The following is a 13,148-nucleotide window of genomic DNA, read 5'->3' as shown; positions in this document are numbered from 1 at the left end:
TTAAAACTCACTCGTGTAACATCTGCAATTTGGTGAAAGCTTTTACCTTAAGTACGAATCATTGGGGGAACTGGAGCCAAAAATACTGTATTCACTCAAACATACAGCAGGGGAACTTAACCACAAGTTACGAGTCTAAACATAGATTTATTCATGTTTAAAAAGTCTTTTAGATACATAAAATTCACAAAAAATCAGAGGAACCTTCATGATTAAGAAATCTCCACCAATGTTCAGTTGCTTCATGTCGAACAGGTTTAATGAAACTTAAAACCTCATTGAACAATTTCAGAAATCTGCATGAACCAGTAAGAAAACAATCATTCAATCCACTTTATGCAGATGTAATGTTTTGTTTTTGTCAAAGCAGCAACAGCTGCCACGTGACTTTCATTCTTCATGTAGTGTGTGTGATAGTGAAGTATCTAATATAGCAGAGCAGTTCAATGACAAGTAATGTTTAGCCGCCTCCATTACCCTTTTTTTTTTTTTAGTTAAAAACACTGCAGACACATATGCTGTTTGGCATTAAAGGGCACGGTGGTAGCCAGTACTGTATACAATTGTGCACATTCATCCCCCCCCCCATACCTCTTTACTGTTTCACCAGCAAAAAGATTACAATAACACGGGTCATCCAAGGGAAAAAAGTTTGGTTAGATTCAAAATAAAATTCCCAGCCTAAAGCTCCTGTGTGTAGCTGCTGGTTGGTTAAACAACGTAAATCAAATTCTGATCATTGGCACTTAAGTTAACTAAAGGAGAAGATTCATTACATCAGCAGTTTTTAACCAGTCAGAGGTCAGTTTCCCAAATCCACCTTTAACCAAAAAGCAATAACTGACACACAAACAGTGATGATGATGATGGCAGGTAAAGATGAGTCAGAAGATGTTCTGAAAAAATGTACCTAAGAGTTCAGAGAAACTAACTGTTGCTGAGTTAAGTTCTGTCACAGTTATCACTGCCTTGATGTTCCATTTTGAAAAACAAAGACTACAAAGCCTCAAATGAGTCTTTTCTCTTGTCTGTTGACCTGGAAAGAAGCCAAAAAAGACTGCACTGACTACAGAACTCTCCCATGCAGTATCCTGCTGTAAAATCAGGTGCAGTCAAATCCAAACAGTAAGGACTGAACAGCCTCAACTTCACAGAAAACTAAGGTTTACTATACGGTAGAAATCCTTCAGTGTTTCAAGATGCCTTTAACTTCACAAACCTCTACTTTGTGACTCAGGACTGGAGTGGAAGCCACACGAGGGCTTCATTAATGCCTGCAGCCATTTTCCAAGTATTCACTTAATTTTCCCCACTGAAGCATTTAACGAACGAGGGCTTGAATATGTGAACTGGTGAGAGAACAGGATTAACTGCTCTGGCAGGGAGGGGACTCGATGCAGTGGAACCTCCCTGAACCCCCACCTGCATTAAATCCTGGGAATCTGACCTCTGACTCCTCTGGTGCAAAACAAGGGGAATATCATAACTACTAAATTCAAAAACCATAAGTGAAATCACACAGGATTAAAAACAAGATTGAATCTGGATAAAGCCTTTGTACAGGAATCATGGCCATTTACACACAAATGTAAAGCATCATAGTATAGATTTATGCAGCGCTGTAACACGCCCTGGCATGGGCAGTGTTACCTGACATAAAGAAATAACATGCCCCACAGCCTCCAGCAGAGGGCGCTGTCAGCCTGAATGTGGGCTGCGTGTGGAGACATCCTGCCCAGCAACGGTTCGTCCTCTCATTAGCTAAGGCTTTTCAATAAAACAGGCATACTCATTCGCTCTGAGCCAAGGTTGTCGCTCATCACCCAGTGTGAGTAACAACGCCTCAGCCAATCGTGTGCCCAACCGCCTGCAGGGGCGCGAAGGCGGCTGGCTGCAGACCTGACTTCACCTCACCGAGACGGATCGCGATCGTGGGGGCAGGAAATGAACCGTTTCTGTCCGCTGGCCACGGCGGCAGGAATGTGCACATTTCTGACAAAGTGGGCAGTAGAGCGAAACCAGCATCTAGTAGCAGGGGACGGGCGGCTTGGTGCCAGGCCTGCTACGAGTCCACATGTTTGGTTTGACCACAAACACCACAGCAGCTGATTTCAGAGGTCACCAACTCTGCCGTCCTGGCTGAAACTGGTCATCAGTGAACTCAGCTGCTGTCATGTTGCAGACTTTTGGCAAACTACGAGCGCCCGTTCTCCAGATTCAACGGATGACTGTCACACTCGGGTGTTCATTTCTCGCCCGGATTCACATGTAGGCACAGAAACACACTGCACATTTCACAACAATATAAAAATATATTTAAGGCAACACTGAAAAACCCTGTCCACCCCCCCAATAGACTCCCTCCCCCACTGCTGCTGTCGGCTTAAAACACAAATAACTGCCCTTTTCTTCATTTAAGCGTTAATGAATTCAGTTGTCAGTGTCCAAAAACGACTATTTGGCTGGCAGCTCTGCCGACAATCAGCTCTCACCAGCCAACTGAAATTAGTGACACAATAGCTGTTCTCAGTTGCATTTTGTCCGTCCTTTCACTTGTCCTACAAAGCACTTTACAAGCTCAAACTATTCATAACTACTCAGTTCTAAAATAGATTAGGTTGTGTTTCATCACGGACTGTGAGTTGCGATTCATGATGAAAACGGGACAGTTTTGTAGTTCTGAAAAGAAACAAGTGTTTAAATGCTGCTGTTTCTGAACGTCACTACTCAATGGCAGAAACTTATTTAGCTACTTAACAGTAGCTGGGTGTGGATTTTAAACTCCGATGTCCGTGTGATTGTGATAGACGTGAAGATATCTTGAACACATCTGGATTTGCTGATCTTTTTAAAGATTTGTGTTTTTCTCCTGACAGCAGCAGCTTCCTGTTCCTCCCATTCAGTACCATTATTTCCAACAATAACCAAAATGCACCAGTATGAAATACATAATACCGCTGGGGTTTTTCCTGTGTTAAGCTCTTCTACTGACAGACATCAGCAGGTTTTTGTTTTTCACTAGAATCATTAAAAGCTGAGAGGAGGAGGATTATATCCCGACTCCTCTCTGCAGGTCACCGCTTTCTCCTCAGTGTGAAGAAAGGGAGGGATGGGAGGGGAGGGGAAGGAGGAGAGAGACACCCCCCTCCTCCTGTGTCTGTCCATCTATCCGTCTGTCCTAACAGGGAGGAGTCGCTGAACATAGTCAGGAGGTCAGAGGTCGCCGGCATCAGAGAGCGAAGAAGAGGATGAGGACCACGATCATGATGGCGACCAGCACGCCGATAGCACACCACTGTCTCCGACCTGAACACAGACACAACACACAGGCTGAGACTGATCACTGCTTTCAGGAATAATTACCATATTGACTGTTGTTGTTGTTTGTAACGATGAACTGCTTTAAGAGGAAACGTGTGAGGATCAACCTGCTGTGCCGACACGCAAGAGCAGAAATGTTTGATATTTCGTCCTGATTTTCAAACCTTTACACAGAGCCAAGCTGTTCCCGTGTTCCTCAAAGTGAAAATACATCAGTGATTGCAGACGTAGAATCAGTGCAGTGTTTACACAACAGGATATCTACTGATAAAGCAGTGGTTGTGGATGTTCTGTGTAGTTATATCTGTGTGATTATCTATGTACTAACAATTTAATTTCAATTAGTGGAAACTAGTTCTAGAAGCTACACATCACTGAACTAAAAAAATATCAGCTTCAGCTCCTGTTATTTGGATTTGGGCAAAACTGGACGATAATAATAACCCTGACACATGGTGTGTCACTTAGCTATAAGTCAGGCTCAGTTTCCGCACACATTTTTGCACACTGCCAAACTTTTAGCAGATTTACAGGCGAGTCTTAAAACACGTCAGAAGCTGAACAGTCTCCAGATTTCATCACAAAGTCAAGAATACAATTTGAATCCACACTTTCAAGAGCTTTTCTCAATGTAGTTGTGTTGCAAGCAACTCATGAATGCACATTACAATTAGCAGGAACAGCAAAAGTGTATGTGTGTGTGTAAACCTACTGCTGGTCATGTGAGACACCTTCTCCAGCTTCTTCAGCACTGAGTCCATGCGGGATGATGTCTGATCCATCTCATCTCCAAAATCCCCCAACATACTGAACAACAGGAGGAGCACACAGTCGGTGAAACCAAGTGTAACATCTCAAACACTGCGCACTCATCTTTCTACTCTACTCACTAGATCAAACTCCATGTACTTGAAATCTTATTTAGCCACTAAAACCAATTATTATGATCAAGTGTCCTTGGCCACGGCAGACATTTACAGCTCCACATGATATGAGAGGAGAAATGAAATGTGGTCTGAACATCTGAATGATGTAAAAAATCAAGATTAAACTGCTAAAAGATTGCTGGCACCCTTAAAGTCCACAGCGTTTATTGCTTCCCACAATATTTAAGTGTTGGTGGAAACAGATTGATAGAGCCAGTAAAGACTAGGCTAAAATAGGAAAGTGTGTCCTGAGGGTGGAGATAGAGTGTAATGACAGCTGGAACTTTCCTCTAATAGCTTTACAGATGATGGGGGCTGCAGGTAGCGAGGCACAAATGTCAGTAGGTCTAAAAAAGGTATACTGTTACAGAGTGTGAGTCAGTGTTTACTGATGATTAAAAGGTGAGGGAGTTCATGTATGCTGCTAACGGTGTGTTTCCATGGGGGTGTTTAGTCACTGTTCACTGACAGCTGCTCAAAGGAATGTAAGAAAAATCCTCCTACTTCCTGGAGACATATACCTGCTTTGTTTATTCCCCCTTCTGTTGTCTAAACACACTGGCATCCTGCACAGTCTCAGGAAACGTTATTGGGAATCATACTTAAAAACTGTGTGTGCGGTTCAGGGACGTTCAGTTCAACCTCCACTGTTGTCCTATGGAGAAAGTATCAGAGTACTTCATTCTAAAACTAAAAAATACTGGAATAACGGGTCTGAAAAGTTGTCGACCCTGGTCTCTTTCTATGATTGATTTTGTTTGTGTACTCTGTGTAAAGTAGCGTAGACACCACACAAAATCTTTAAAAGCTATGTATGGCATTATGCATAAATGTAATCATTTAATTTGTAATGAAACGTTCCTTGACTGTCTCTTCGTGTCCCCAGGACAATGGGACATATTTTGAGCACTGTGTAGATGTCTGTGTATTCTTGACCAAAGAAATAAGGACTGTGTTTAATAGAGCTGCAGCGATTAGTCAATTAATCTATTAGTCAATCAAAACAAAAATTTGGAATCTAAACTAAAACTATTTTCATATTTGATTCATGATTTTTCAAACACAAAGGTCTTAAATGTAAGTGTTTGCTGTTTTTCTTTCTCATTTATGATACTAAATGAAGCGTCTTGGGGTTTTGGACTGGTGGTTGGAGAAAAGAAGCAATGTGAAGGCTTCACTTTGGACTCTGAGGAGGTTTTTTTGTGACATTTTACAGACTAAATGATTCACTGTGCAAATAATCGTCAGATTAATCGATGACGAAGATAACTGTTAGTTGCAGCCATAAAATCACCCTCACAAAATCCGAAGTATGTGTTTTTTAATTCACTAAACTCAATGCAATTTGCAGTCAAAGAGTAGCAGAGAAACAATACAACGTCTAATTGTTTGTGTGGAATTATACATCATACACTCACACAGACTGCTCGTCAAGCTCGTCCCCGATGCGTCCCGACATGTCTTTGAGGACTCTGATGCTGCCCGACACCAACTCCAACTGCTCATCCTGCTCCTGCACGATCAGCTACACACACACACACACACACACAGTTACACTTCCTAATGTGCCATTTATTTTCCTGCTGATAATTCAGATCTATTTTTGCATTGATAACATTAGCACCGTGCAATTTGCCTAAAAGACCACACACGTTGGTAGAGCTGATGAAACTCCACAAGAGCAGAAATCTTGTCATCAAAGGTGTGAACAAAGCAAAGTGTTTTTCATTCATTTCCCACTAAAACCACAACCTGACACAGGATGTGTGAACATTTTCATCATTCAACACCACAGGAAATAGAAACCAACAGCTCATACTCTGACACTGAAAATAACCTTTACATGTCCTCCCTCACCTCATTCACAGCGTGATACTTTGTAAAGCAGATAAAGATTGCGTCTACCTCACCTCTATAAAGGACTGCAGCAGGAATCCTACTCTCTGTGCTCATTTTCTATTCTTGTAATGAGATCCTTTGATTAAATCATCTTCCTCATCTGTCAACATAACCTAATAAAAAACAAACATTACAACGTTTTCAAGCTTCAGTCTGACAGTTAGGATGCGCTCATATGGGAGTTTATATGAAGTGTCATTTTACATGAAATCACATGTGTAACTGCAAATAAACTCAATGTAGAGGGACTACTGAAGGAGACAGAAGCCTTACTTTGTAAAGTAATCCTGGCCACTTATTTCCTGCTGAGTGTAAACCTCTCTTTACACTCTTTATACTGTGACTGAAATGTATATCTAAAGTAGAGAATAGAAAACTGATGAAATAGGATTTCTCCCTTCCTCCTTTTGCTACGGTCTTGTTCCCCTCTTCTTCTTCTCACACCCCAGTAACTTCCCCTTTTTCTTAATCAACCCCTGCTCTCTCTCTTCTACCTGCTGCTGTTCCTGTTGCTCCTCGATGTATCTGGAGTTTGCAGACACCATATGAGCCTCCAGTCCCGTTGATCTGTCCTGGCCTGATGAAGTCAGCAGAGCCTGGACAAAGACACACACGAGACATAAGATCAGCAGGAAAACCGGAGTGTGTGTATTATATTCTAGTAGTCGCAAAAGCAGGCCTATGTTTGGAACAATGTCAGTTTGTTAGAGCTTTACAGCTGCTATTGACTACAACACTTTCCAAATCACAAGCTGCTGCAAGAGTTTGTGTTTGTATCAGATGGAAATGTGTTCAACACATTAGCAAGTGTGAAATATAAGTTTAAATAAGCGATGACTGAATCAGTCAAGCTGTTAAAAACTATGAGCAACTAAAAAAAAAAAATAGTCCTTGAAAACACAGAAGACTCCAAACTGCTTCCTGTCTACTTACAATTACTCTGCACTGCTAAAACTAAATCTAAGCATGTTTACATGCAACCGTTACAATATTCACACACTAGCATTATACTGTAAATATAACAAAAGTAGAAATTGTCTGATTAAAGTGTAGTCAAGTCTGACAACCTAACGTCGCACCTGCGATGTCCTAAATGGCCACCGTACAGATAATCAATTTTAATTTAGTTGTCTCTCCATTTTTCATTCATCCAGACATTTTGGCATGTAATAGAGATCTCATGGGACCACTGGGGCTGTCACTATTTATTCCAAATTCACAGTGTAAATGGGCAACATCCTGTATTCCAGTAGGAGCTTTTCCTAAAATGCGCTTTGTGTTTCGACATTGCAGAGTCTAAACTGCACTGTTCCCATCCACAATCACTGCATAAGAAGGCGATGTAAAATGGGGAAAAAAGTCTTTTGAGCTTGACAAATGCTCCAAAATGAAATTTGCTAAATGTGGTCCAATAACAAGCCAACAGGAAGTCAGCTGGAAGAGGACTCTACTGAGCATGCTCTTTGGGCCCCAAAATGCAGAAGCATGAGGAAACACTCAGTGGCCTTTTTAGAGCAACTTTTATCCAAATGAATTGGGCAACGTCTTTAGACACAGTATTCAGTCCTCCTTCATACATCCATGGTGCCTGTGGCTCTACCACTGAACAAGGCTACAGTTGTTTGCTAAGGCAAACTGAATAAAAGGCTAATAGCCTTTCAAACTATGTGGTAAGTAATGTGTGGAAATGTTTTGAAAGGAGACCTTAGATGGAAAAATTGTGACCTAAAGTAAACTGTCCGATGTAGGATTAGGCTTTGTGGTTTTGTTTGAAATCATTTAAACAAACGTGTCAGCTCTATTTGTGGATCGACTGACCATGTTAATTATATATATATATTTATATATTATTATATATATATATATATTTATATATAGTATAATAGTATATTTATATTTAATATATATTACTATTATATATATATATATATATATTATATATATATATATTATATATTTATATTTATATTTATATTTATATTATATTTTATTATTATATATATAGTATACTATATATAGGTATTTTATTTATCATATATTCATATTTATATATATATACTATATATATATATATAGTTATATATATATATATATATTAATATATATATATTTCATTCAGTATTTTATATATATATATATATATATAATATATATATATATTCATTATTATTATATACATATAGTATTATATATATATATATATATATTATATATATATATATATATATATATGATATTGGCACATATTGGTTTGTAACCTGAAAACCTCACATTTCTGAGAGTTACATAACTCAGAGCATTCATTACATTTTACCCAGTAGAGTGTATTATCTGTGTACTCATTATGTGTGTTTAAACATCCACCAACCTGTCTGTTCTTCTTCTCTGCCTGAGCCACAGCAGAGGGGCTGGACAACTGATCCTTCATCTCCTACACACACACACACACACCACACACCACACAAAACACAAAACACAGAAAATTGATTTACAATTCTCACTCCACAATGTTTCACAATTGTAGCAAAAATCACTTTAAGAGCCAGGCTCCATACAGACGGTTTTATTTAAAAGATTTTCTACCGCTGTTCCAGAATCACCAGCCGGCAAATCAAAATGTCAGAAAGTCTTTTGTTCCTTCTCAGTAAAGCTCTTTTGTTTGGCTCAGATGACTCAATTCTCTTCAGGCCTATTTAAGGATGGTACCTTTGCCTGTAAGACCCATGTGTTGGAAACTGACTCATATTTTCCATTGTGCCAGCAGCGTGGATATTGATTGTCCTCAGCCAAGTCAGGAACTGAACAGGTAAACGGACTGACGGGTATTGACGGATAATCAATGATATGTCTCACTGCAATAAAAACACACTAGTTACTCGCTGCTTCAGCTGTGGGAGCTGCTGCTTTGGCTGATGTTTGGCTTTGTCTGACCTGTACAGTCTGTGCGCTTTATTGGAAACACTTCAGTCACCAAAACAAAACAGAGGCCTTGCAGGCAATGTTATTGTCTCCCTCACAACACGGACACTTGTAACCACTGGTAACACCTTTCAAAATAAAATATACACGTTCTGTGCAGAGGCAAAAATTGTATATAAACGTCAGATTATTAGACCCCAGTGAACTGCTTCAGTTTGTATTTTTCTTGTGCAGTATGAACACATAATAACCATTTGTTTTGCACATAACAGCTGTTCCGCATGCAACAGCTGCTCTTTCAACATGGAGGAAATACAGGCAAGCCCAACACTCACAAAATCACACCGCCATTCACCACTCACTACTCCCCATATAATGTGTATTCACTAGTTTACACTGCGCATTAAATTGAGATTTCTGGGACTCGTTTATCACACAACTGTAATTTTCACATCTATAAAGCAGGGTCACTGCACTGTTGGACTGTTTTGTGAGGGCACTTTATGGTGCATAAAACTCACATTTCGAATTCAGACATTCAAATACAATGGTGGACAGTAAACAAAGCGCACTATGTAGTAAATAGATAGTGATTTTGGACACAGCCACTGGTCAGGGTGGGAGAAAATGATAAAAAATAGTAATGCGTCATGATACAGTACGTTTTCTATTTAGAAACAGTACAGATAAAAAACACATATAATAAATTACAGCCTGACCAATGCAGCTTTATTTAGGGTTAGACATTTCAGTTTCAGGTTTTTTTCAAGTAAACAAATCACATATAGACACATTTTTGATTAGATTTCCTTAAATGTGTTTGTTATTACCAAGATAAGTACTGAGCACTAACATTTTACAATGGAAGAATACATTTGTCCTCTCTGGTGGACCAACTATCTAATGGCTGTTTATAAATTAAAGTGTATCTTCAGCATTATTATTTATCTGAAGGAATCAATATAAACTAATATCAACTGACAACATCAGTGCAGCTGATTTATCAATCGCCTCTAATAGAATTTGTTTTTCCAGGAAATCCAGTTTATCAAATACCTGATGAGGCAATTCATCTCATTCTCAAATGTTCATGGAACACAATTATGGTACAGACACACACACACACACACACTTTAAGGTTCAACATCACAATAGATGAGATGGAAAAAACATGGTGGTAAAAACAAAAAGTTTGAGTTGCTGAAAGGTTACCTGGACAGATTTTCTGGTTCGTTCCACAAAGTCTCTCCTCTCCTGAAGTTCATTGTCACCAAGTTTGAACTTCCCCGGATTTGACTCGACGATATCTGAGCCAGTTAAGGACCCAACGGACACACCAACAGAACTGTCCATGTACTTACTGTTAACACTCTGCAACGTTTTGTTTAAATGCATTCATGACCAATAGTGAATGATGATTTATGGGACAAAATGTGGAAAAGAAAATACTAATAAAAGCTAAAGTTTATTAGGAAATTGCAGAGCCGACTTTTAAAGTATATATGAATATGTCCAAAATGTTATCTGACCTCTTTTTAATCACAGATAACTTTAAAGACACAAAGAAACAACATTCTTATGTACTTTAACACACAGCCAGTTAAAAAAGGTGTCACAGCTCACACTCCCAGTGTTACTGACCATACACCAGTCAATGCCAATCCTTAATTAAAACCTTGGTGAATCTTCTTACTTTATTATCAATGTTAAAACCAATTGTGTGTGTAACTGGCTTTCAAACAAATCTGCCATCCTCTGATATAAAATATAATACCCACACTGAGTCACAGCCTAAAAAGAAGCCTTTAAAAGCTTTAAAAGGAAGCAGGTTGTGTTCACTCCTTAGCCTGAATATTCTGCTCGAGTAAAGATTTAATTTCTGACATTTTCCTAACAACTGAGGAGGTGTTTTAATATTCCTGATCTTTGTTTAATTATTATGTGAGTAAAAACGGCTCGGTCTTTAGAAGGTTAATACATCTGAGTAAGTGGAAAAATAAAGGGAGGAGAGGGAGAATGAGTGCCACAAAGAATCTGTTTTAATGAAGATACGTTAGGGGAAAGATATTTCTCTGTTTAAAAGGATACTGATGGTCTCACTGAGGTCTTCCAGATCCCAGTCTATGGCCCTCAGACAGTTCCTCAGTTCATTGGTACTCCAGTCCAGCTCATCACGACTCACCTGAGAACACAAAAACCAACAGGCACTCAATTTGAGAAAGCACCAGCAAATTTAAATAAAACCTAAGCACATAAAAGACCTTCACCCCTGGCACCATCAGTAAAACACTGCAAACTAAATGAAACACAAGAAAATTAAGAAGCATGTTAGCCGACAACATACCAAAAAGTTTTAAAAGGGCTTTAAAAACTGATGACAACGATAGTAATCGGTATAAGGTAAATGCAATCAGGATTTAAGAAGAATTCAGAAGAATAAAACAAAACTGACTATTATTTTCTTCCATAAGCGTGTGTTGTGCACACTTTTAGATGCTATATTTGCAGCATGTTTATTTGTTCGTGTGTTTACATGTGTATGTTGTCCCCACTCCCGTGTGTCCTCATGTATCTGCGCTGTTTCTCTCTTGCAGTGTGCTGAGCTTTCTCGGCCACCATAAACCCTGGCTCTGGGTTAGGCTGTGGCTGTGTGTGTGTGTGTGTCAGGACAGGGACTTGTGCTGTGATACTGCTGAGGAGGTGGAAGGCTGCTCACCTGTGTCCCATCCTGCAACAGTTCCTCCCATCTGTCATACAGGCCCCGAGCACGGGAGAGGGCCTTCTGCACCTCCCTGGAGAGAGACACACACACACCACACACAACAACACACACCACACCACCACACACACACCACACACACACACACCCACACACACGCCACCACACCCAGAGGGAGGAGAGGGAGGGAGAGAGACAGCTGGCTGTTATTCAGGCTGAACTTTTACCAACTTTAACCCAAACAAACACAGAAGCGAACATTTCGCAGCCTTCTCTAACTTCGCAGCGCCTCGCAGACTGCCCGCCAGCAGAGTCCCAAAGCGGCCCGAGGTGTTCACAGTGAAAGTCGGATGAAACGAAAACAAATCCCAGCGATTACCCAGTGCGGAACTGACTGTTGTTGGTGCAAAACAAACAGCCACCATAACGTTACCTCCGCGGCGCAGCTGGTAGCGCTGATGCTAGTTAGCCACAGCTAGCCGTAGAGCTAACTTCGCTACTGTAACTTTGTCTTTAAGGAAGACGCCGACTCGCTGCACGGTTCAACTTTAAACATGTGACTGCCTGAATTGGGATGTGGTAACGTTGAGGTTTAGGTGTTAATTTGCACATTTCTTACCCCTTGACAACGAAAAATGGGTCTTCTATCGACATGATGCTTCCTTCCGCTTCACTCCCAGCGCATGCGCACTTCGCAGGCTGAGCTCTGAGTCTCCAGTGACACATTGCAATAGATAGATAGATAGATAGATAGATAGATACTTTATTTATCCCGAGGGAATTTCAAGTATCCAGTATACGAAACATACATATATTAAAATACATTATTACATACAAAGACTGAGACTTGTCGCACTTCAGCCTCACACAGAGACTTGACTTAAACTTGAGGTCAAACACTTGAGACTGGACTTGGTTTATACGCTCAAACACTTTGAGACTCTGATTTACCACTTGTGTTTAAAGACTTGAGATGATTCATCCCCTGCCACCTGACGCATGGAGCAGCCCTTTTCTCATGGCTTCATCCATGAGTTTGTTTCTTTTGAGTTGTCCAAATAAATAGTTTAAATGTGAAATTGTTCCCTGTGTATTTTATCACCCAGAGCCCTCCTTGGTGAAGAAAATCATTAACCTGCCAGAGGAGCTATTAGCACCAGAATACTATGAACACCATTACCTGTTGCAATGACTTTTATATTGAGCCCAGAACTATATCTCACCAGAAGGCAGTTTGGATTATGCTGGTGGGTAATTATGGTGTTCAAAATGCCTAGATACGGAAATGGAATCCTACTTAATTGAAAATGTTTCTGGGGGAAGACCCCAGACGCACTGGGGATCTATTTACTTCATACTTTTTG

The 13,148-nt window shown here is 40.0% G+C and overlaps 1 protein-coding gene across 2 annotated transcripts; it reads right to left on the bottom strand.

The window, feature by feature from the left end:
• Positions 1 to 232: 232 nt before the first annotated feature.
• LOC118326851 (syntaxin-10) lies at positions 233 to 12,495 on the bottom strand. Of its 2 annotated transcripts, none has more exons than XM_035659981.1 (9): positions 12,404 to 12,495; positions 11,782 to 11,857; positions 11,154 to 11,247; positions 10,278 to 10,372; positions 8,515 to 8,577; positions 6,641 to 6,742; positions 5,666 to 5,772; positions 4,034 to 4,128; positions 233 to 3,306 (listed from the first exon to the last, which is right to left on the bottom strand). In XM_035659981.1, the coding sequence occupies exons 1-9, from the start codon at positions 12,436 to 12,438 to the stop codon at positions 3,230 to 3,232; spliced, it is 744 nt and encodes a 247-aa protein (XP_035515874.1). In that variant the 5' UTR covers positions 12,439 to 12,495; the 3' UTR covers positions 233 to 3,229. The 2 variants fall into 2 exon arrangements, with proteins under 2 accessions (XP_035515874.1, XP_035515873.1); XM_035659980.1 differs by lacking the exon at positions 12,404 to 12,495 and adding an exon at positions 12,064 to 12,219.
• Between the last annotated feature and the right edge of the window lie 653 nt (positions 12,496 to 13,148).

This window comes from Morone saxatilis, unplaced genomic scaffold, assembly GCF_004916995.1.
Source record: "Morone saxatilis isolate NCDOM2014 unplaced genomic scaffold, NCSU_SB_2.0 Contig17, whole genome shotgun sequence".
Lineage (NCBI taxonomy): Eukaryota > Metazoa > Chordata > Actinopteri > Moronidae > Morone > Morone saxatilis.
Note: the sequence above shows the minus strand (reverse complement) of the source record. Positions and strands in the feature narration are given on the sequence as shown.

Excerpts from the sequence above, each read along its gene's own strand:
- LOC118326851 (XM_035659980.1), bottom strand. The coding sequence starts at position 12,209 with ATGGTGGCTGTTTGTTTTGCACCAACAACAGTCAGTTCCGCACTGGGT. Across the intron at positions 11,248-11,781 it reads TGTTGCAGGATGGGACACAG|GTGAGTCGTGATGAGCTGGA; the intron begins GTGAGCAGCCTT and ends TTGTGTTCTCAG. Across the intron at positions 4,129-5,665 it reads GAGCTTGACGAGCAGTCTGT|TATGTTGGGGGATTTTGGAG; the intron begins GTGAGTGTATGA and ends CCTGTTGTTCAG.